Source organism: Pteronotus mesoamericanus, unplaced genomic scaffold (assembly GCF_021234165.1).
Source record: "Pteronotus mesoamericanus isolate MK-2021 breed Mesoamerican mustached bat unplaced genomic scaffold, CSHL_Meso_final contig_90, whole genome shotgun sequence".
Lineage (NCBI taxonomy): Eukaryota > Metazoa > Chordata > Mammalia > Chiroptera > Mormoopidae > Pteronotus > Pteronotus mesoamericanus.
The window spans coordinates 20675406-20697824 of record NW_026555277.1 but is presented as its reverse complement, the minus strand read 5'-3'; the positions used below and the strand labels follow the sequence as shown (position 1 = coordinate 20697824).

The following is a 22419-nucleotide window of genomic DNA, read 5'->3' as shown; positions in this document are numbered from 1 at the left end:
TTCTTTTTTGAGAGCTGATGAGTCTTTCATCTTGGACAAGCACTTCATTAAATTTTTTGTATGATGAAACATATTTGTTAATAATTTTGTTATTTAATTTTTACTACATGCAGAAAATTGGAGATTCATACCGGGGCTACTGTGTAAGTGAGACTGAATTAGAAAGTGTTTTAACATTTCACAAACAGCAAACACAGAGCGTTTGGGGGACTCGCCAATCTCCAAGCCCAGCCAAGCCAGCTACACGTTTGATGTGGAAATCCCAGTACGTTCCCTATGATGGAATTCCATTTGTCAATGCAGGTACATTTTAAAAGAAATATTTTATAAGATTCAGCAGTAGCCATGATCCACTGTGAAACTATGGTTTTCCTAAGGTGATTCATTTTCATTTTGGTAGATGATAACTAAATGTTAATTGATAAAATGTATATTAAACTAAAAAGAAAACATAATAAATAAAACCAATTTTTTACGTTGTAAAATTGCATTTATTGTGTTAAAAAAATCATGCTTCCTCTAGATATTATGCTGAAAATAGAAAATAAAAATATTGAAATTTCAGGTAGAACTATTTAATACAAATTAAATAATAAATAATTTTATTATTTTAAATATGTATATCTCTTGGGTTTTGGTTTTGTTTTTTCATCCAATCTAGATATTCTCTCCTCTCTTGATTTGTCTTGTGGTACAAATTTGTGTCCATTTTATATAGCTTATAATTCTTAAGTTACTTTATAGAATTTTTATAAATCAGGAATTATGTAGAATTTTAATATTAGGGTTCTCAAGCACCAGGTGTATTACAGAAAGTACTGTCAAATACTAGTGTTTACTAAAGCAGTAGAGTTTCAAAGAATTCCCAGAGATTCACCCCAGGAGTAGTCAGATCCCATAGAACCTAAAAATAAGTGATTTATTCAGGATTATGTGGATACTGATTCAGCTGGAAGAGTTGCAGCCTCATCCTGGACCTCTGAGGGTAAAGAGAAATACCTAGAGGAAAATAAATGTAACTTCTTCTGCCCAGGTTTATCAGTATTCAATAAAAGAAATACAACATTTTTCACTTCCCCAGTTCTAATCCCTTTCTTACCTCTTCACAAGCAGCTACTATATGAATTTGGTGTGTATCACTCTAGTCTGTTTTTATACATTACGATACATGATTGTATTTTTAATGATATATTTTTATTGCATATTTTAAAATATACATAAATAATAAACTGTAGACATTATTATGTAAAATTTCACTTACCCCAGTTAACTCAATTTAAATATTATGTAACAGTCTAGCATATGACCAAAACACAATTATTTTTCTATAAACAATCATTTAGGTTGTCTCCAACTTTTCGATAGCACAAAGGATGCTGTAGTCAGACATCCACAATATACATTTTCTGCTGAAAATATGTCAATACCATACAGTTTTTTTTAGTGTATTTGTGATAAAGTGAAAATACTGTGTTTTGAATCATGCCCATTTCATCTTTACAAGATTCTTTCAAATTGTTCACAGAAGTGGTTGTACAGGTTCAAAAATCCTTTCTTTAAAATTTTTTGTCGAGGTGTGTTTTAGAAGTCCGAATTTTTGGACTGTAATAAGGTAATATTACAAAATACTTCTGGCATGTATTGTGTAGACAATAACACAAGACCAAACAAGTAATATTTTATGTATAGTCACAATAAGGAACAAATCAAGACTATAAATACCTTCATAAAGTTCAGGTCAGGTTTTACAGATCAGTGAGTTCCAAAAAATTTTGTTTTTTGAGGTTTTTAGATTCAGAAATGTACACGAAGAGTTGATGACCTACCAATTTTCACTTCTTTCAGTGACAGATGAAAATTTCCTTTTCCCACAATCACTATATGACTTAGCATTGTTATTCTTTTAAAAATCTTTATATTATGAATATTTTCATATGTTTATCAAAGTAGTAGTAATAATATATGAAATCCTATGACTCCACATATCTGTCATCCAGTTTCAACAACTATCAGAATGTGGTCATTATTGTCTCATTTATACCCCAGCCCACTTCCTCATTCCCCACCCCCAAGGTGATTTTACAGTAAGTTTCAGGTATGTCACTTCATCTACAACTAACTAAACTGAAGTTTATGTCTCTAAAAGATGAGGACTCTGTCTTTGTCTGTCTGCCTGTCTCTCTCTCTCTACATGTATATCTGTATATAGATATATAAATATATATCATATATATGATATAATGAGAATCCCATTATCACACTTCAAAAGAATTAATAGTAATTTCTTAATGTTATAAAATGTCCAATGTTCAGATTCCTCCACTTATAATTCTTTTTCTATAAGTTTGTTCAAATTCACATTCAAACTAAGTTCACAGATTATATTTGGTTAATATATCTCTTAAATTTATTTTCATCTAAAAATTTCTGTCCTGCTTTCCCCAGATACTTTGTTATATAGAGTTTGTCATATTCTGGATTTTGCTGATTCCAGCTGTCATGTAGTTTAATATGTTCTTTTATCTCCTGTACTTCCTGTAAACTGTTAAATCTAAGAGGCTTGACTAAATGAAGATTTAATCTTCATAAAAGTGTTTTGCAAGAGTATCTCATAGGTTCTGTGTACTTCTTATTGCTACGTATATGTAACACCTTTTAGTAATGTTAAGAATAATCAGTGGAGTAAGTTGTTTTAGAATATTGTCAATTTTTTAATTTTTGCCAATCTGAAGAGTGTGAGATAGTATTTTACCATTGTTTTAATTTGTATTTCCCTCTTTAATAGTAAAGTTGAACAACTTTATTTTTTCATTTACTATCATTTTTTCATTCTGGATTGCCTGTTCATGCCTTTGCCCATTTTTCTGTTTGGTTGTTTCTTTCTTTATTTTTTTAAATTATTTATGGTTTTTTATATTCTACATTTTAATCTTTTGTTATATGTATTATAAAATACTGTTTTTCATTTTTTAATTAATTAATCTATTTTTCCAAAAACATTTGTCTCTGCCTTCCCCCCACTGCTTTCCCCTGCCCCCCTCCCCCTTCCCCTGCCTCAGTGCTTCCCCACTTTAGCTTTGTCCATGAGTCCTTGCTATATGTTCCTTGACTTGCCCTTTCCCTTCCTTTTCCCCCACCCACCCCTCCCTCCTTCCCTCTTGTCCCTGTTGGTTTCTTTTTCTTTCAGTGTTGCTGGTCTTATTTTTCATGCATCTTTGTTTTTATGGTTAGGTGAGATCATATGGTATTTGGCTTTTGCCCCCTGGCTTATTTTGCTTAGCATAATGCTCTCTAGTTCCATCCATGCTGTCCCCAAGTGTTGTAGTTCTTTTTTTCTTTCTGCTGCATAGTATTCCATTGTGTAAATGTACCATAATTTTTTGATCCAGTCATCTACTGATGGGCATTTAGGTTGCTTCCAACACTGTGCAACTGTAAATTGTGCTGCTATGAACATTGGGGTGCATAGGTTCTTTTGAATTGGCGTTTTGGTATTCTTAGGGTATAGTCCCAGCAGGGGAATCACTGGATCAAAAGGCAGTTCCATTTTCAGCTTTTTGAGGAAATTCCACACTGCTTTCCACAGTGGCTGCACCGGTCTGCATTCCCACCAACAGTGTACTAGTGTTCCCTTTTCTCCACAGCCTCGCCAGCAGCTGTTGTTTGTTGATCTGTTTATGATGGCCATTCTGACCGGTGTGAGGTGGTACCTCATGGTGGTTTTGATCTGCATTTCTCTGATGGCTAGTGACACCGAGCATCCTTTCAAATGTCTCTGGGTCCTCTGTATCTCTTCCTTGCAAAAGCGTCTGCCCAGGTCCTTTGCCCATTTTTTGATTGGATCATTTGTCTTCTTGGAGTAGAGTCAAGTAAGTTCTTTATATATTTTGGAGATCAAACCTCTATCTGATGTATCATTAGCAAATATATTTTCCCATACAGTTGGCTCCCTTTTCATTTTGCTGATGTTTTCTTTAGCCATGCAGAAGCTTCTCATTTTGATGAGGTCCCACTTGTTTATTCTTTCCTTTATGTCCCTTGCTTTAGGAGACATATCGGTGAAAACATTGCTGCGTGGGATATCTGAGAGTTTCCTGCCAATGTTCTCCTCTAGGACTTTGATGGTGTTGCGACTTATATTTAAGTCTTTTATCCATCTTGAGTTTATTTTTGTGTATGGTGTCAGCGGATGATACAATTTCAATTTTTTGCGTGTAGCCATCCAGCTCTCCCAACACCGTGGTGAAGAGGCTGTTATTGCTCCACTTTATGCTTCTGCCCCCTTTGTCAAATATTAGTTGCCCATAAATAGACCTGGGCTTATTTCTGGGCTTTCTATTCTGTTCCACTGGTCTATGGGTCTGTTCTTGTGCCAGTACCAGATAGTTTTGAGTATAGTGGCTTTGTAGTATAGTTTGATGTCCGATATTGTGATCCCTCCTACTTTGTTTTCCTTTCTCAAAATTGCTGCGGCTATTCGGGGTCGTTTATGGTTCCATATAAATTTTTGAAATGTCTGTTCTATTTCTGTGAAATATGTCATTGGTATCTTAATAGGGAATGCGTTGAATCTATAAATTGCTTTGGGTGGTATGGACATTTTGATGATATTAATTCTTCCAATCCATGAGCATGGTATATGCTTCCATTTATTTGTGTCTTCCTTAATTTCTTTCTTCAATGTTGTATAGTTTTCTGCATACAGGTCTTTTACGTCTTTGGTTAAATTTATTCCTAGGTGCGTTATTTTTCTTATTGCTATAGCGAATGGTATTTTTTTTTCCGATTTCTTCTTCTTCTATTTCATTGCTGGTGTACAAAAATGCCTTTGATTCCTGAATATTGACTTTGTATCCTGCTGTTTTGCCAAATTCACTTATTAGGTGGAGTAGTTTTTTGGTGGAGTCTATAGGGTTTTCTATCATGTCATCTGCAAACAATGATAGTTTTACTTTCTCCTTTCCTATTTGGATGCCTTCTATTTCTTTTTTTGTCTGATCGCTGTGGCTAGGACTTCTAATACGATGTTGAAAAGAAGTGGTGAAAGCGGACATCCTTGTTGTGTTCCTGATCTTAGTGGGAAAGCTTTCAGTTTTTGCTCGTTGAGTATGATGTTGGCTATAGGTTTTTCATATATGGCCTTTATTGCATTTAGGAATGCCCCATTTATTCCCATTTTGCTGAGTGTTTTGGTCATAAATGGGTGCTGTACCTTATCGGATGCTTTTTCTGCATCTATGAAGATGATCATGTGGTTTCTGTCTTTCCTTTTGTTTATGTGATGTATTATGTTTATTGATTTGCATATATTGAACCATCCCTGCATCCGTGGGATGAATCCCACTTGATCATGGTGGATAATCTTTTTAATGTATTGCTGGATGCGGTTTGCCAATATTTTGTTGACGATTTTAGCGTCTACATTCATCAGTGAAATGGGCCTTTAGTTTTCTTTCTTTGTAGGATCTTTATCTGGTTTTGGGATGAGGGCGATGCTGGCCTCATAGAAAGAGTCTGGGAGTCTTTCCTCCTCTTGGATTTTTTGGAATAGTCTGAGAAGGACATAGGTTAGCTCTTCCTTAAATGTTTTGTAAAATTCTCCAGTGAAACCGTCCAGCCCTGGGCTTTTGTGTGCCGGGAGTTTCTTGATTACTGCTTCAATTTCCCCAGCTGTTACCGGTCTGTTCAAGCTTTCTGTTTCTTCCTCCTTCAGTGTTGGAAGATTATACTTTTCTAGAAATTTGTCCATTTCATCAAGGTTTTCAAATTTGTTGACATATAATTGTTCATAGTAGTTTCTGACAATCCTTTGTATTTCTGTGGTATCAGTTGTTATTTCTCCTCTTTCATTTTTGATATTTTTTGTTTGGGTCCTCTCCCTTTTATTCTTGATGAGTCTGCCTAAAGGTTTGTCAATTTTATTTATCTTTTCAGAGAACCAGCTCCTGGGTTGGTTGATCCTTTGAATTGTTCTTTTCGTCTCTATGTCATTCAGTTCTGCTCTAATCTTGACTATTTCCTTCCTTCTACTTGCTCTGGGATTTATTGGTTGTTGTTTCTCCAGTTCTTGAAGTTGTAGTGTTAGGTCTTTTATTTGAAATGTTTCTATCTTTTTTAGGTAAGCCTGTATTACTACAAACTTCCCTCTCAGGACTGCCTTTGCTGTGTCCCATAGGTTTTGGACTGTTGTCTGTTCATTTTCATTTGTTTCCAGAGACTTTTTTATTTCTTCTCTTATCTCATTATTGATCCATTCATTGTTTAATAGTCTACTGTTCAGTCTCCATGAGTTTGCAAGTTTTTTAAGTTTCTCTTTGAGGTTGATTTCCAGTTTCAAGACCTTGTGGTCTGCTATTTTCATTTTTATTTATGGTATCTTTTAAATGCATGTTTTACATTTTTTTAATTTAAAGATTTTATTTATTTATTTTTAGGAGAGTGTAAGGAAGGGAGATTGGGAGAGAAACATCAGTGTGTGAGAGATACATCGATAGGTTGCATCTCTCCCTATCGTGAGTTGTGGGACTTGGCCCACAACTGAGACATGTGCCCTGACCTGGAATTGAACTGACAACCTTTCAGTTTTCAGGCTGGCACTGAATTCACTGAGCCATGCCAGCCAGGGCACAAGTTTTACATTTAATGTCAGCTTTATCAACATTTTAATTTATGATTTGCATTTTTGGTTTTATATTTTAGAATTTTTGCTATTCCCTAATATAGGATATTCAACTTAAAATATAAACTATATAGTGTTTACCTCTACTCACATGTATTATTTATTGCTGTATAATGAATTACCTCAAACTTGGTGGCCAAAAATAACAAACATTTATTACCTCATAGTTTTTGTAAGTCAGGAATGTGGGCCAGGAATCCTGGGGTGCACTAGCAAGGTGATTCTGCCTCAGATTCTCTCACAAGACTGCAATTAACGTGTGAGCTGGACAGGGGTGGATCTGCTTCCAAGCTCACTTACAGGGCTGTTGGCAGACTTTACTCCTTCCCACCTGGACCTCTATGCTGAGCTGATTTACTGCATGACAGGTGATTTTTCCCAGAGAGAACAATCCAAGCAAGGGCAAGAGAGTACCTAAGACAGATGTCACAGACTTCTTTTTTATAACCTAATATCAAAAATACCATCCTGTCAATTCAGCTATATCATTAGAAGTAAATTAATAAGTCTAGCCATGTTCAAGGGACGGGAATTATACAAGGACGTGAGTGCTAGGAGTCAGGGTCATTGGGGGCCATCTTAGTGCCCGGTTGTCACGTTGTCCTAACAGCCAAAATAGGAAAAAGGCAATAAATAATTATAAAAGGAAATAAAATTTTAAATGACACTAATATTTATTAACAAATGTAGCATGTACTAATTACTATTTTAAAAATGGTAAATTTTATTATTAAAATTTTAATGGAATTGTCATGTATGTAAATACAGTTGACAATCAGAAAGTGTGGTGTTTACTCATTTCTTTAACATGTGATATATTTGGTAAATATTACAATTATTTTATTTTTAAAAGATTTTATTTATTTTTAGAGAGAGGGGAAGGGCGGGAAAAAGAGAAGGAGAGAAAAATCCATGGATGAGAGAATTACTGATTGGTTGTCTGTCGCATGTGACACAACAGTGGACCAGGCCACAGCCCAGGCGCGTGTCCTGACCAGGATTCAAACTATCAACTTTTAGCTTTGCAGTATGACACCCAACCAACAGAGCGACACTGGACAGGGCAAATCAATTTTTAAATTTATTTGTTTTTACATTTTTTAGAAAGGTTTTATTTATTTATTTATTTATTAAAGATCTTTAGAGAGATTTATTTTTAGAGAGGTGAAAGGAGGGAGAAAGAGAGGAAGAGAAACATGGATGAACAAGAGAAACACTGATTGGTTGTTTCTCATTCACCCAGCTGGGGACCTGGCCTACAACCCAGGCATGTGCCTTGACCAGGAATTAAACTGGAAACCTTTTAATTTGCAGTGGGTTGACATCCAACCCACTGAGCCACACCAGTCAGGGCTTATTTTTACATTTTATTTTAGTAAGATTTATTGATGTTTTATTTCCCTAAACTTCTTTAGTGAAAATACATATTTTTACATTGCCACACCATGTTATTTTTAATCTAGTATTCAGAACAGATGGATACTTGGCTTAATATCAATATTTGGTTTTGGTCCACAGGAAGTAGAGCCGTGGTAATGGAGTGTCAGTATGGGCCAAGGAGAAAAGGTTTCCAGTTAAAAAAAATCAATGAGCAGGAAAGCAGCAGGTCTTGTCAACTCTACAAAGCTACTTGCCCAGCCCGGTAAGCTTTCTTTTATTTCTTAAGTATTTATTTTCGAATAGCTAATATGCACTTATTGAAGTTTAAACAGCTTCAAAACAATATACAGTGAAATCTGAGTTTCTCTTACATCTCTCCCCTTTAAGCAATTACATTTCAAGGAATTTATCCTTGATCTTATCAGTTTCTTGAGTTACTTTCCATATTCTGTGTATGTGCGTACATATATGTATGTGTGTGTATAGATACATTCTTCTTTACTATCATAAATGTAAAAGATCTCACTAAAGCTTATTAATATTTCCTTTCCTAAAGTTTAGGTAGTAGTGTACATTTTTTGTGCTATGAATCCACATTGATTTATTTTAATTCTGAATGCCTATTTTGATTATTTACTGCACAGCTATTAAGCTTCATTCTAGTTTGAATGTAATAACATACACTACTCTACACTTTGCCTTTATTCATTGCAAATCTATCTCAAAGCTGTCATATCTGTATATAAAATCACTTGTTATTTCTTTTTTAAAACATTTTTTAAAATTTATTTTTAAAATTGAATTAAGAGTTGACATACAACATATTGGTTTCATGGTTCCTTCTTATTAATGGCTATATAATAGCCTATTTATAAATGAATTATAATTTATTTAATTAGACCTATAATGATGGACATGTAGGCTCTGAAAGCATTCTTTATTATTGCTGCAGTTAGTATTGCAATAATACTAAATACTAGGGTTGGCCAAAAAGCCTGTGTAGTTTTTTCTGTAAATAAAATACACATTTTTCATTTTCACCAATAACTTCATTGATTTGGATATTTTGAGTATGTTGGCTATCTCCTGCTATTGGCTTCCAGTGGGTAGAGGCCAGGGATGCTGCTAAACATCTTCCAATGCATAAGACAGCCCCACAGCAAATAATTATTTGGCCAAAATGTCAAAAATACAAAGAAATTTTGCAAATCACTTTTGACACATTCAATCAGTCACAGTGCTTTCTCCATACATAGCACAAATCTTTTTTTGCGTATCTGTTGTTTGTACCTTTCTTGAAATAATAAAGCATAATATGCTAAAATGTTGTGTATTTTCTTCCATCTTCAGTGTTAAAATGGCTGCACAAAAATTCACCAATTTTGATAAGTTTTTTAAAAAAATGCACACTGATATGACAGCTGTCACAATACAATCTAACAAAGTTGTTTTGAATGAGTTAAAGACAACTAAACACTATTAGATCTTTTGTATTAAAAAAATGTACTACTAGAGTCATCCTATGGAAGAAACTAAATGGACCTTTTGGCCAACCCAAAAGTTAGTACCTCTTTATATGCTTGTGTAAATATATCAATAGGATAAATTCCTTGAAATGTAATTGCTAGGGCAAAGGTTTTATTCTTTTTAAATATTGACAAGTATTAGAAAATTGCTTTTTAGAGAGATTTTTACCAATTATGTTCATAGCAGCAATGTATGAGACCAACATAGTAAGTTTTAGATAGAATAGAACTAGAGTTATTATTGCTCTGGGTAAGAATGAAAAATGTGAACCAATAAAATATGTTTATAATGTCATGTATTTTGTCTATTAGTTTTTTCAGACATTGAAAATGTTTTATATTATCAGATAAAATAAAATTAATTAATTAATTTACTTTTAGAGAAGAGAAGGGAGGGAGAAAGGGAGGGAGGAAGAGAGGGAGAGAAACGTCAATGTGTGGTTGCATCTCATGCGTCCCCCTATTGGGGACCTAGCCTGCAACCTAGGCATGTGCCCTGACTGGGAATCGAACCGGTTGACCCTTTAGTTCACAGGCTGGAGCTCAATCCACTGAGCCACACCAGCTAGGGCGGGATAAAATAAAATTTAAAAAGGTAATGTAAAGGTTGGATTTAGTTAATTTTTGAAACATTTTCACATCATATCTTATATCACAAACCTCAGCATCCTCAAGTTTTTAAATCCAATTCAGAAGTCTTTTCATGTTTAATCTGATCATGCGAACTTTAGGTCATATTTAAACTTGACCATGAAACAAAATTTTCAACTAAGTTTTACATATGGTAATTAATCTAAAACTTTACATGTGACTTGGGAGAAAATCTCTATATGCAAAGAAATAATTTTATTCTCTATTATTCTATAAGTATTTTATCAGTATCTACTCTGTGCCCTGCAGCTACTTTGGGTGCCATGGGAAAGAGGGAGACTAAAAGAGCTCTAAGATTTCATTTAAACATAGAGAATTTAAAATATTGTTGGGGTCAATCAGTAAAAAAAACTTTAAGATAACATGATAGTATAGTATGGATTAGCTAACTTGTCTTCAGAGAGAATATATCTATGCAAACTCATTAACAGGAAAGAAAATACTTAGATAAGAAAGTCTGGATGCTGAAGTTTAGATTGAATTTGGATAGAGAATTAAAGGAAAGATATTGTAGGCTAGGAGAACTATATAAATGAAGGTATGGCATGATTGTGTATTTGACATCAGAGGAAGAAGGATGATTCCTTCATTAAGATGATAAGCTTCATAGGAAAAGCAATTTTATATTTGAAGTAATTGAAAGTAAGATTAGGTAAATAGACTAGAATCATATGGAATGTCTTGAATGCTGCCAAAAGATTTTACTTAATTAAAGAGCAGGCAGATTTTTTTTTACCAGAGTAGGGCGTATGTGAAGAATTATTGGTGCACTGATGTGTCAAGTGGATTTTAGTAATGAAAGACTGGATGTCTAGAGGCCCAGAAGGAGACTATTAAAGTAATCCAGGAATGAAATGTTTATGGCTTTCAGGAGAATGGAAAAGAGGCAAATCCAGAAAAAAATGCTAATATCCAGAAGTGTTTAGATATTTTTCCGAAGTCATGATGATTGTTAATTTGCTAAGTATTATGATGCACCGAGAATATGGCATGTCTTTTAATAATCCTCTGAATGTTTTCTAGATTAATGGAATTTTTTTCTAAACCTCAATGCTTCCAATAAATTTCTGGTTGATAAATTAGGTTTTCTTAAGATTACCATATAATGAAAAAATCTTTTTTTCTTTATAAAAAGAATTTATATTAAAAAGGTACAAAAGTTTCCTGAATATAGAGTTCCTACAGACCCCAAAATTGATAAGAAAATTATCCGAATGGAGCAAGAAAAAGCCTTTAACATGCTAAAGAAGAACTTGGTAGATGCTGGTGGTGTTCTTAGGTATGATGTTTATATAGTTCTTTTATTTTATAAGTTAATTAGCTCCACTTGCAAGAATTTCTTCTGTAAGAAAAATTATCATTATGGTTTCTAATTATTTCATCTTAAGAAATTGTTTTTACAGGGGAAGGGTGGTATAAGGGGGTTAAATGGAAAAGAAAAAAATACAGTAAAATTTTTTTTAAAAAGAAACGGTTTTCATTAGGTAGATTTCTCACTAGTAGTTCCCTAGGTATTAAAATAACTTGCCATTGTATACGCCATTGAGTTTATCAGCCAAATGTCTTGGTGAAGTTTGACCAAAGAATTCTGTGTACCATACGGAAGTTTTTTTTCAAAATGGCGAATACATTTTTTGCAACACATTTCATTATATATTTAGTATCCTGTTTCAGACATTTACTAGGAGCTAAACTTGCAGTCACCTGAATATTTTTTTAACCCATATCTGATTATTTGTGGCAGCCAGAAATGAATTCTAACCCCTACATAAAATTTCATTTTATATCTTTTATACTAAAGTCTTTTAAAATATTTTAATTTTACTTTTTATTAAATTTATTGGGGTGACATCAGTTAATAAGATTGCATAGGTTTCAAGTGTAGATTTCTGTGATTCGTGATCTGTATTTTGCATTGTGTGCCCACCACCCAAAGTCAAGTCATCTTCCATCGCCATATATTTGGCTCCCTAAGGTCTTAAATAAGAATACTAGCTTTCTTATTTTCTTTTATGTGTCAGTCCAGGTGAAGAATTTGCAATTGTATAATGGGGTTAAGGGTATGGACCATAGTTTGTGTGTGATCTTTAAGAAAGCTTTCATATAAGTGAAAAATAAGTAAAGCCAGTATTTAGATCCTTTAGTTTGGAGAACATCGCATATAATATTTTATGTAGGCTCCATCTCATGCAATATCAGTTATTGCAAGCATCTTGTGTAAATATATTAAAAGTATCCTATTCGTTTATTTTCTTAGCATTCATTTTTTTGCCCTGCCCTACTGTACAAGAGACCTGTATTTACCTTTTAGTTCATTGTCTTGCTCGATGGGATAACAGGAGCTCGAGCACTGTAAAGGCGGTTTGTTGATCTCCTACATAGCTCAGTCTTGATAGACTAAATTATATCACTCTTTGGTTGGAAGGATAAAAGGTGCAACACAGAAGTTGTAGTCTGGGAACAAAATGGTAGAAGAATGGGAAAACACAATTCAAAAGATGATGTAAAAAATCTCATTATTTTGAGGTGAAACTTACTTAATATGAGATTTAAAATACCATTTTCATATATACTTAAATCCTGTGCCCTCTTTAATGTTCGGGCCATAGTAAAAAGTCTAAAAAAAAATTTGTATTTAATTCAGTTTAAAGCCAATCTTAGAAGAGTTAAGCAGGGTACATTTTGAATTTATATTCAATATGATATAATACCTCATTTTTTTCTTAAAAGACTATTCCTTGTCTTAATGACTATTAACATAGGTAATTACAATTCTTACCTTTGTCTAGTAGTATAATTTTAAATATTTTCTCTTGTCAGGTGGTATGTCCAGCTACCTACACAGCAAGCTCATCAGTATCATGAATTAGAGACTCCTTCCCTCCCTTTGTCACCTTCCCCTTTTCCTGTGTCCTCTCTTGAAGAAGAGGAAACTACAGTTAGAGATGAGAACTGTACATTACCCTCACGTCTACATCCTCAAGTAGCACATAAGATTCAAGAATTAGTATCACAGGGAATAGAACAAGTGTATGCAGTAAGGAAACAGCTAAGGTACAGTAGAAATAAACTGTTTGTCATTTTTGTTGCTTTAAATAATGCACTTTATAGACATTTTCTGGGATATATATTATTAAAGGAGACAAGGAATGTATTTATTAATTTATTAAAACCTCATTTATTGCTCTGACTGGTATGGCGCAGTGGGTTGGGCACCATCCCACAAACCTTAGGTCTTCGGTTTGATTCCCAGTCAGGGTACATGCCTGGGTTCTGGCCAGATGCCCCGTTGGGGGTGTGCAAGAACAACCGATTGATGTTTTTCTCACACATAGTTGTTTTTCTCCCTCTTTTTCTCCCTCTCTTCCCCTCTCTCTAAAAATAAATAAAATCTTTTAAAAAAAGTCTTATTTATTAATTGATCATTTTCCAGAAGAAGCTTGGCAAGCCATGTAATGATTTGACTTACTCATTTCAGATATTCCTTATTCAGATTTGCCAAATTAAACTATTTCTAAATGGTATATGAATTGAATGATATAATAAATAACTTTGCAGGAAAAAAAAACCCCAAAACCTATGCAGAAACAAAGATTTTAAAACCTCTAGACCAAGGTACTTATTAGAAGCTATTTGAGCTCTGGCTGGTGTGGCTCAGTGGACTCAGTGAGCCTGCGAATCAAAGGGTTGTTGGTTCCAATCCCAGTTCAGGGCACATGACTAGGTTGCAGGCCTGTTCCCCGGTAGGGGGTGTGCAAGATGCAATCACACATTGATGTTTCTCTCCCTCTCTTTCTTTCTTCCTTCCCCTCTCTAAAAATAAATAAAGTCTTTTTAAAAAGGACTATTAAAGAAGCTATTTGAAATCCAATTAAATTTTATTATAACAAAAGAATATAGATAGTTTTTTGTCTAATGAAATCTCTTATATAGCAGTATCAACTAATTTTATTGATACACAGGATGTAATAATTAACTATAATTGTCATGTAGCCAATGTGGCCAGGTATTGTACTAGGCATTTTATATGCATGATCTCATTTATTCTTAAAACTATAAAGTTCATGTATTTGTCCCTGATGTGCAGATGAGAAAATGGAGACTCAGAGTGGTTAAATAACTAGCTTAAGAAGTAGAGGCAGAACTGAAATTTAGGCCTGACTCTACAGCCTGTGCTTGTTGCCGTTATTTCTGGGACCTAACTGACCTTGTTTGTACTGGTTATTGTATAGTCTGATCTGAATAACACAATGAGTATTTCCATGAATTATTTTTCTTTTTTTTAAATATCACCCAAGGACATGCTTACTGATTTTATAGAGGGAAAGGGAGGGAGAACAAGAGAGGGAGAGAAACATGGATGCAAGAGAGAAATATCAATTGGATTCCTCTCATATGTGCCCTGACTGGGGACTGAACCCACATGTGCCTGGCTGGAAATCGAACTGGGGACCTTTCAGTTTACAGGACATTGCTCCAAACAACTGAGCCACACCAGCTAGGGTTTCATGAATTATTTCTTAATTAATACACTACTTTTTTATTTAGCAGATTTCTTAGACATTTTATATTTCCACTGAGATGTTGTTAGACTAGAACCAGAATTTAGGAAAGTCATCCATTCTTTACTAAACCTGAATCTTAAGAACAGAGGTATAATACAGATGTTTTATTGTGTACCGAATATAATGCTATATATGTGTTATATGTAATATATATTATATATAAAACTTTATCATTTTATGTATCAATTTTTTTTTACATTTTATTTATTCCTAGAGAGAGGGAGAAAAACATCAATGTGTAGTTGCCTCTCATGTGTTCCTAACTGGGGACCTGGCCTGCAACCCAGGCATGTGCCCTGACTGGGAATCAAACTGGCCACCCCTTTCATTGGCAGGCCAGGACTCAATCCACTGAGCCACACCAGCCAGGGCTATGTATCAGTTTTTATACAATTATGTGATAATACTACCTTATATTTCTATTTTTTGTATACTTGTAAAGTACAAGCAGATCATATTTTCAAGTTTTTTTAAGGTAAAATAAAATCTTTAATTTTTTAATTCTTTTTTTTTGTTCTTTCTTTAAATATTGTTGTTCTATTACAGTTTTCACAATTTTCCCCACTTGCTCTCCCCGCCTCAAAATTTTTTTGAATCCTCACCCAAGGATATGTTTTTATTGACTTTAGAGAGAGAGGAAGGCAGAGAGATAGAGAAACACTGATGTGAGAGAGTAATATCAATCAGCTGCCTCCCATACGTGCCCTACCAGGGCTCAAACCCTCAATCTAGTTATGCACTCTGATTAGAGATCAAACCCGCAACCATTTGGTGTATGGGAGGACAGTCCAACCAACTGAGACACCCGGCCAAGGCAAGCAGATTGTACTTTATGTGATATTAATTGATGCCTTTTGGAAGCAATATAACATATTTATGCAGAGAAACCTGAGTGTAGGCCCAACCTCTCTTACTTACTAGGTAGGCATATAATTTGGGGCAAATCACTTAACTTCGGCAGCACTCATTTCTCTTACCTGTAAAGTGGGAATGCTAATTGTACCTCAGAGGATTATAGTGAGGCTTAAAGGAGATTCTTGATGTATAGTGTTAAGTACAGTGCCTGACCTAGTAAGCATTTAGAAATGTACTTAAATTGAAAATAATGATTCCTTTGCCCTGGCCAGTGTGGATCAGTCAGTTGGAGCATCATCTGGTAACCAAAGCGCTGTGGGTTCAATCCCTGGTCCAGGCTTGTGTGATCCCTAGCTCAGCATGTTTGAAAGGCAACCGATTGATCCTTCTCTCTCATAGCGATTCTGAGTCTCTCCCTTCCTCTCTAAAAGCAATGAAAAAAATGTCAGGTGAGGATAAAGTAAAGAAAATAGCGATTCCTTTCTTTTTTATTTTTATTTTTTCCCCACATCAACACATGGTGAAACTAAATTTCTTTTTTTACGTTTTTTAAATTGTTGATCAATTATAATTGTTCCTATTTTTCCCCCATTACTCTCCACTGCCCTGCCCACCTGCCCTCTCTCACATTCAATCCTCCCCTCTTGTCTGTGTCCATGGGTCCTTTATACATGTTCCTTGTTCTTTCCCCCATTTATCCCCTCCCCCTTCTCTGATAGCTGTCAATTTGTTTCACTCTCTGGTTCTATTTTGCTTTCTTATTTGTTTTGTTGATAAGGTTCCATGTATAGGTGAGATCATATGGTATCTGTCTTTCAATACCTTACTTATTTCACTGATTCCCTTAAATTCATAAAAATCTAAAGTTTACTCATAAGATATATAGTTGTTTAACCAATGTAAATAATACATTTCTTTAATCTGCATGAATTCTATGATTTAAAGTATGGGAAAAAATTAAAAGTGGGAAAATATAAACTACTTGTAAAGGTGTAAACCATGCTTGCACAAGTTTATGCTAAAAGAGAACCATTTCTCATGTGTTCTAAAGTAAATTGCTAAATTTACTTATGTTTTATTCCCTACAGAAAATTTGTGGAAAGGGAGCTGTTCAAACCTGATGAGGTACCTGAAAGACATAATTTATCCTTTTTTCCAACTGTAAATGATATAAAAAATCACATCCATGAAGTACAGAAATCCTTGAGAAATGGAGATAATGTTTATAACTCAGAGATTATTCCAGCAACGGTATGTTTCAGTACAGAATCTTCTTTAGCTTCTATTACTATTTGGACTAATAAAGATCGTTGCTGTTAGGCCATGTAAATAACATTGGTATAAGAAAAATAAGGATATTTCTTCTTAAAATGTAAACACTATGAAAGTTTAAATGATGATTTGACTAAATTTTTAAATTGATCTCTCACAAGAAGAAAAATCAGTGAATTTCCAACTCTGAGTATAACAATAGTTTTCTTTATTTAAAAATCAACATAGTTTATCTCTGTAAAAAGTATATCTTATTCATTTAACAGACATTTATTGATTACATGCTTTGTATATGTTACTCTCTTTAAGTAGATGTGTAAATTTAAGTAGAATAGTTCAGACTTGAGTAAACAAAGTAATGATGTTAGTTCTATATGCCATCTATGGATATTAGTGTTACCTCATACTGTGATATTTTCCCTCTGAATATTGGTCATTTCTATGAAAATTTTTCCTACTTTAAAGAGATTAATATAATTACCCAGAAACTACTAATTGTAATGCAGGCAGTGATTATGGCATTAAAATCTCAGCAGCAATATTTTTTTTGCTTCCCACATTTTTACTATCCAAATTCAGTAACTGAATAGATTTAGATATTTATTATGCTAGAGCTACTATTCTTTGCTACCCAGAACTCTTAATCATTCACTATCCAAAATTCAGGAACAAAAACTAGTTTAGTTAGCAATGGTCCTTGCCACCCTTGTTTGCTATCCAATGCCTTGCTCTCTGAACTTGGTAAGCTAATGTATTTGACTAGTGAAATTATACTTGTGTATTGAGAATATGAACAAGTGGAGAGAGTAATTACAGAATAAGACAGAATTATGCTATGACAATAAAATATGACAGTTGTATTAATGTTTTAAATTATATTTCAGTGTTACTTTTACTGAATTGAATATTCCCTTTTTAGCTTCAGTGGACGTCAGACAGTGGGAATATTCTCAGAGAGACTGTGACAGTTACATTTGCAGAAGGTAGGTTATCTTCAATACCTTTAAGGTATAAAATCAAACAATGTTAAAACTGGAAGACATTTAAGATATTTTCTAATCAAATTTTATGGATAAGGAAACCATGGTCCAAAGAAACAAGAGCAACTATGTTAGAATTTATCAAAATAATTCCAGCTATTTAAATTTCCTCTTATAATCAGCCTTTATGCTTCTTTATGATTGAAATTTGAGTCTGATTATTAGTACATTTTACTCTAAAGTTAGGCTAATTCCAATAGTAATAACTCCAAAATATTCTGATCAGGAAACTACTATTCCTTTTGTATTGTTTGCTTTTTCTCATATATTATTACTCCTATGTTCTCTCAGTAGCCCATTCTTATTTATCTTTTCTTTTGTTCTCTTTTCTGGAAACATGGGGACAAGATGTAGAGTCTTTCAATTAAAAAAAAAATCATTTACTGTTCCATCCTATATTTACTAAATTAAATTCAGTAGAGGTTGAACCAGAAATGTATACCTTTTTAAAATTCCCCTAGTGATTCTGATTATATACCAAGTTCTGGAAATAGTGGATTAGATAACTTCTTCAAGTCTTTTCAAACCTTTGATCTTATTTTTTGTTCCTATTTTCATAGTTAGGGTTGTAATAAAGTGTAGTATCCTTGAAACTATATCAGTTTTTTGCTTTAATAGTTTATTTTTATATAATTTAGAAAATTCACCAGGAGAATCAACTACCACTAAAGAGGAAACAAATCGGACAAGGACTTCTTTGCCTCCAGAACCAGCCCGGTTGCTCTCCCCACTTTCTTCATTTCAGCCAAAAATATTCACACAACTACAGGTAGAAATCCAGGATAATAGCCAAATTTGAGACCCTTTTCTTTTTTCTTCCATCTCCCTTCTTTGTCTCATAGGGATTTTATAGAATTTTTATAGAATTATAATAATGATCAAAGATATTTTCATTATTAATATCCTGGCTTTTTGTATCTTGATTTAAGATGATAATTTCAACAATGTTTTGACAATGTTTGAGTTGACTATGCATGCAATAAAATTTAGTTGTACTACTTTTCCTTTAGTTCTTGTTTCTGTCCTCACTAAATACTTGTTACTAACTATAGTCCTGTATTTTATTCCAATTTTGTATCCAAAGAATAATATATTCTATGAGAATTTACATAGTAAATTCAACCATTTTGATGTAACTCTTTTTGGTTTAAAAGGGTTTACAGTTGCAACCGAGATTCACTTCTTCTGATGGATCACCTGCTCTGACATCAGTAAATAACCACCCCTCCTCCAGTCCTTCAAGACTTCTGAATTCAATAGGAAGTGCTGTAATGAATAATGATTCCCTACAGCTTGGTCAAAGTCATAACCTTCGAACAGATACATGCCTAACCCAAAACAATATTGCCTCTACCATGGATAACCTTTCAGGACCAGATCAAAATCTAGTTGCAGTGGATCAGCTGGTAGACGTTGGAGATGTTGATACAGAGAATGTGGAAGGAAGTGTTCATCGGATTCTATTAGGAAATGTGCAGACCATTCCAATACAGATTATAGACAGCCACCCAGCTCTTAGTAAGTTGAAATCAAGTTATTTTTTTAAAAAACTTTATGGGCTATCATCACTATTACTCTGTAGAAAATAACTATCTTTTCTATTCAGTGGGTTTATAATTTTTAAATAAATCAAGTAAAACTACCAGAAAAAGGGAAAAATTTTCATAAGCATAAATTTTAATAACTTTTAAACTTAATTTTTCCTCTGTTGTAATTATTCATTTTCTAATTACCTAGTTTTACATGGAAAATCTGTGGTGACATCAGATAAGAAATGGCATTTTAGAATACATGAAAAAAAGAAAGAAACTTTAAAAGGAAAACTGTTTAGTATAAAGGTTATTATGAAAAAATCAATATATACACAAAATAGGATGAAGTAGGCAGATATAAATATTAAAAGGAAAATTTTAAGTAATAGACTTAAATGTTGAGTTCCATGGAAATTGAAAAGGAAACTGTTAAGACTTGGGGACTTGAGTTTAATACAGACTTTGTTACTTACCTTGATTTTGTAACGAACCCAGTCAACATAGTAATAAATTTTTAACTACTACTTGACCTATGTCACTTCTTTTCCCACCAGTTGCTCTGGATTGGGCACGTTTGTGGGAAAGATTTGCAGTTTGCTTTAAAGAGCAAAATCTTCATAGAAATTATCCTTGGAACATATATTTTTCCTCATCTTTTTTCTGGGTAAGAAAAAGTGTGAGATAGTTCCAGTTCATTCATTGTCTTTTAAACATATTGGAAGTATTCCTTTTAGGAAAATGTATCCAGAGGGCTGTGGCAGTTGTCACTACTGAGGAACTTTAGTAGAAGAGACAGAAAAGGAATATACTTGAATTAATCCTTACAATTCCATAAAGTAGTTGATGGTGTCCTCATTCCACTCAAAGAATTTAAGTAATTGCCTAAAGATCACATTTAGTAAGTGACAAAGAAGGAATTTAAACTCATATCTACCTGCCTCTAAAGCCTTTTCCATTCTAACATGCTTCCTCCCTCAGAATTGTGCCAAAGTATTTTTGGGATCTCTATTCAGATTGCTTTAAAGGAAACACTCTATGAATCTAAACTTGCATGATTCATCAAGTTAGCTCATGGTCTGAGGGACCATATCACCAGAATATTTGTTCTCATGGTCATTTAAATCCACCCTCTACTGGTTTTCTCTTTGGCTTGGGCTAAACTCCAACATACCTCTGTGTGACAAGCATTAGGTGTGTTTAACACACTTCTCTGACCAAATATGGTCCCTTTAACCTCAATTCCCTATAACAACTGCAAACCTGATATTCCTGAGAAGGAGAGAAAAAGATTTTATCTTAGATATTCCACCTGCCAGTTCACAACAGTGCTGCTGGTGTGCTACATTTAGATTAATTTGATCATAAGTTCTTTGAAATCAGAATAGAAAGTGCATTCTGAAATATTTTAGATAAGCTTGTGCAGAGCTATCATTTAAGATCTGGTATATTTTTCTAAAGTACTTAAGTAGTGAAGTTTCTTTAGGGAGGGGACATTTTCTTAATATTTGACCACGTGTAGAAACCATATGTGAATGGTAACACATCTGTGAATTTGTAATACATATATCTGCTGTTTGCAAAACAAATCTTTTTGAAATAATGGGAGATTTCCTGACTTTTATTCACATATGCTTTTAAAGACAATTATGTTTAAATATTAGTTATTCCTCTAATTTTATCAAATTATGCACTGCCTTTTTGTCCAAGTATTTTTAGAGGAGAATAACTTTATAGTTTTCTTGTCTCTCTTCTTTTTTTCATTACTAGCAGCATGCTGAAGGAATTTAATGTGAATGAGTATTAAGCTGTTAGAAGCACTAAATTCTCAAATACATCAACTGCTTTTCTAAATTACTTAGTTCTTTTTTCCAAACTAATGTTTTATACTTTGCTTCTAAATTCATATAATTCTAAAGATCCCAGTGTTACAGATTACATTAACCTTCATGGTTTTTCTTTTGTTTGGTTTTAAAGTTGAAGAAAATCCAGAAGGTACCATTTCTGTGAACCGGGTTAAGCAAGAACCTAAAGAACCAGGATTGTCTATGGAAGCCAAAAAAAATTTGGACTGTAAGAAATTATCTGCTACCTAAATTATTGAAGCTTTTCATAATTGTACAACTCTGGTGACTTCTGATATCATAGAAAAGAAGGTGAATATTGTCAAAGCTCAGCAGTGTGATAAGTGGACAGAAGACTTGGTTCAATGAGCAACTTTGATTTAAAACTGATATATTTGTTGCCAATTCCATATTTTTACCTTAAGGGATATTACACCTCTTATTTTGTATAATTCTTATGTTTTTTGAGTATCTGATAAGGCCAGTATTTCAAAAGGTCATCTGAACTTATCCATGGTAATATAGCCTGAACACAAATAGTTATCTAACTATCCCCCGGAACGACCCAATTTTGGCTTTAAAAAAATGAAAAAACAAAACAAAACCCAAAAACTGTGTGTGTGTGTGTGTGTGTGTGTGATGACTTTTTTTTTCCATTTCTAAAAGAACTTATTCCCTCTTTAAAGCTGTGAAATTTTTTTTTTACATTGTCAGACAGGTGAGAGAAGATCTGTAGTGTGTCTCATTTGGAAAGCTAAAACAATAGATTTTACTTCATAACACAAAGCCCAGCATTGACATCTGTGGAAACTGTAGTTGCATTTTAGTTTCTTCCATTCTGATTTTTATACTTGTGACTACAAACCAATAGCATACTAATGGTTATCTAGTAGAAGTGTAAAGGATCTTGGTTAATACTGAGAATTTTAACTTGAATTAATCAAATAAACAGCAGAAATAAATGTGTATTGCATGGATTTATGCAGTATTGTAGTACAACTCTGCTTATGGGTAGAAAAGTGTAGAAATTGAGAGAATTCTGAAAGAATAATAAAATTCCATGGTGTTTACAGATAAT

At 33.6% G+C, this 22419-nt stretch overlaps 1 protein-coding gene across 1 annotated transcript in view; it reads left to right on the top strand.

Annotated features, from left to right (window-relative positions):
• CARF (calcium responsive transcription factor) overlaps positions 1–21706 on the top strand; it is a 48639-nt gene extending 26933 nt beyond the window's left edge. Inside the window, exons 9-17 of the mRNA XM_054585819.1 lie at positions 114–303; positions 8198–8321; positions 11372–11515; positions 13057–13290; positions 16745–16907; positions 17848–17911; positions 18607–18737; positions 19123–19486; positions 21475–21706. Of these exons, the coding sequence (XP_054441794.1) occupies positions 114–303; positions 8198–8321; positions 11372–11515; positions 13057–13290; positions 16745–16907; positions 17848–17911; positions 18607–18737; positions 19123–19486; positions 21475–21593 (1533 nt within the window). The 3' untranslated portion in view covers positions 21594–21706. The remainder of the gene's footprint in view (positions 1–113; positions 304–8197; positions 8322–11371; positions 11516–13056; positions 13291–16744; positions 16908–17847; positions 17912–18606; positions 18738–19122; positions 19487–21474) is intronic.
• Positions 21707–22419: the final 713 nt, after the last annotated feature.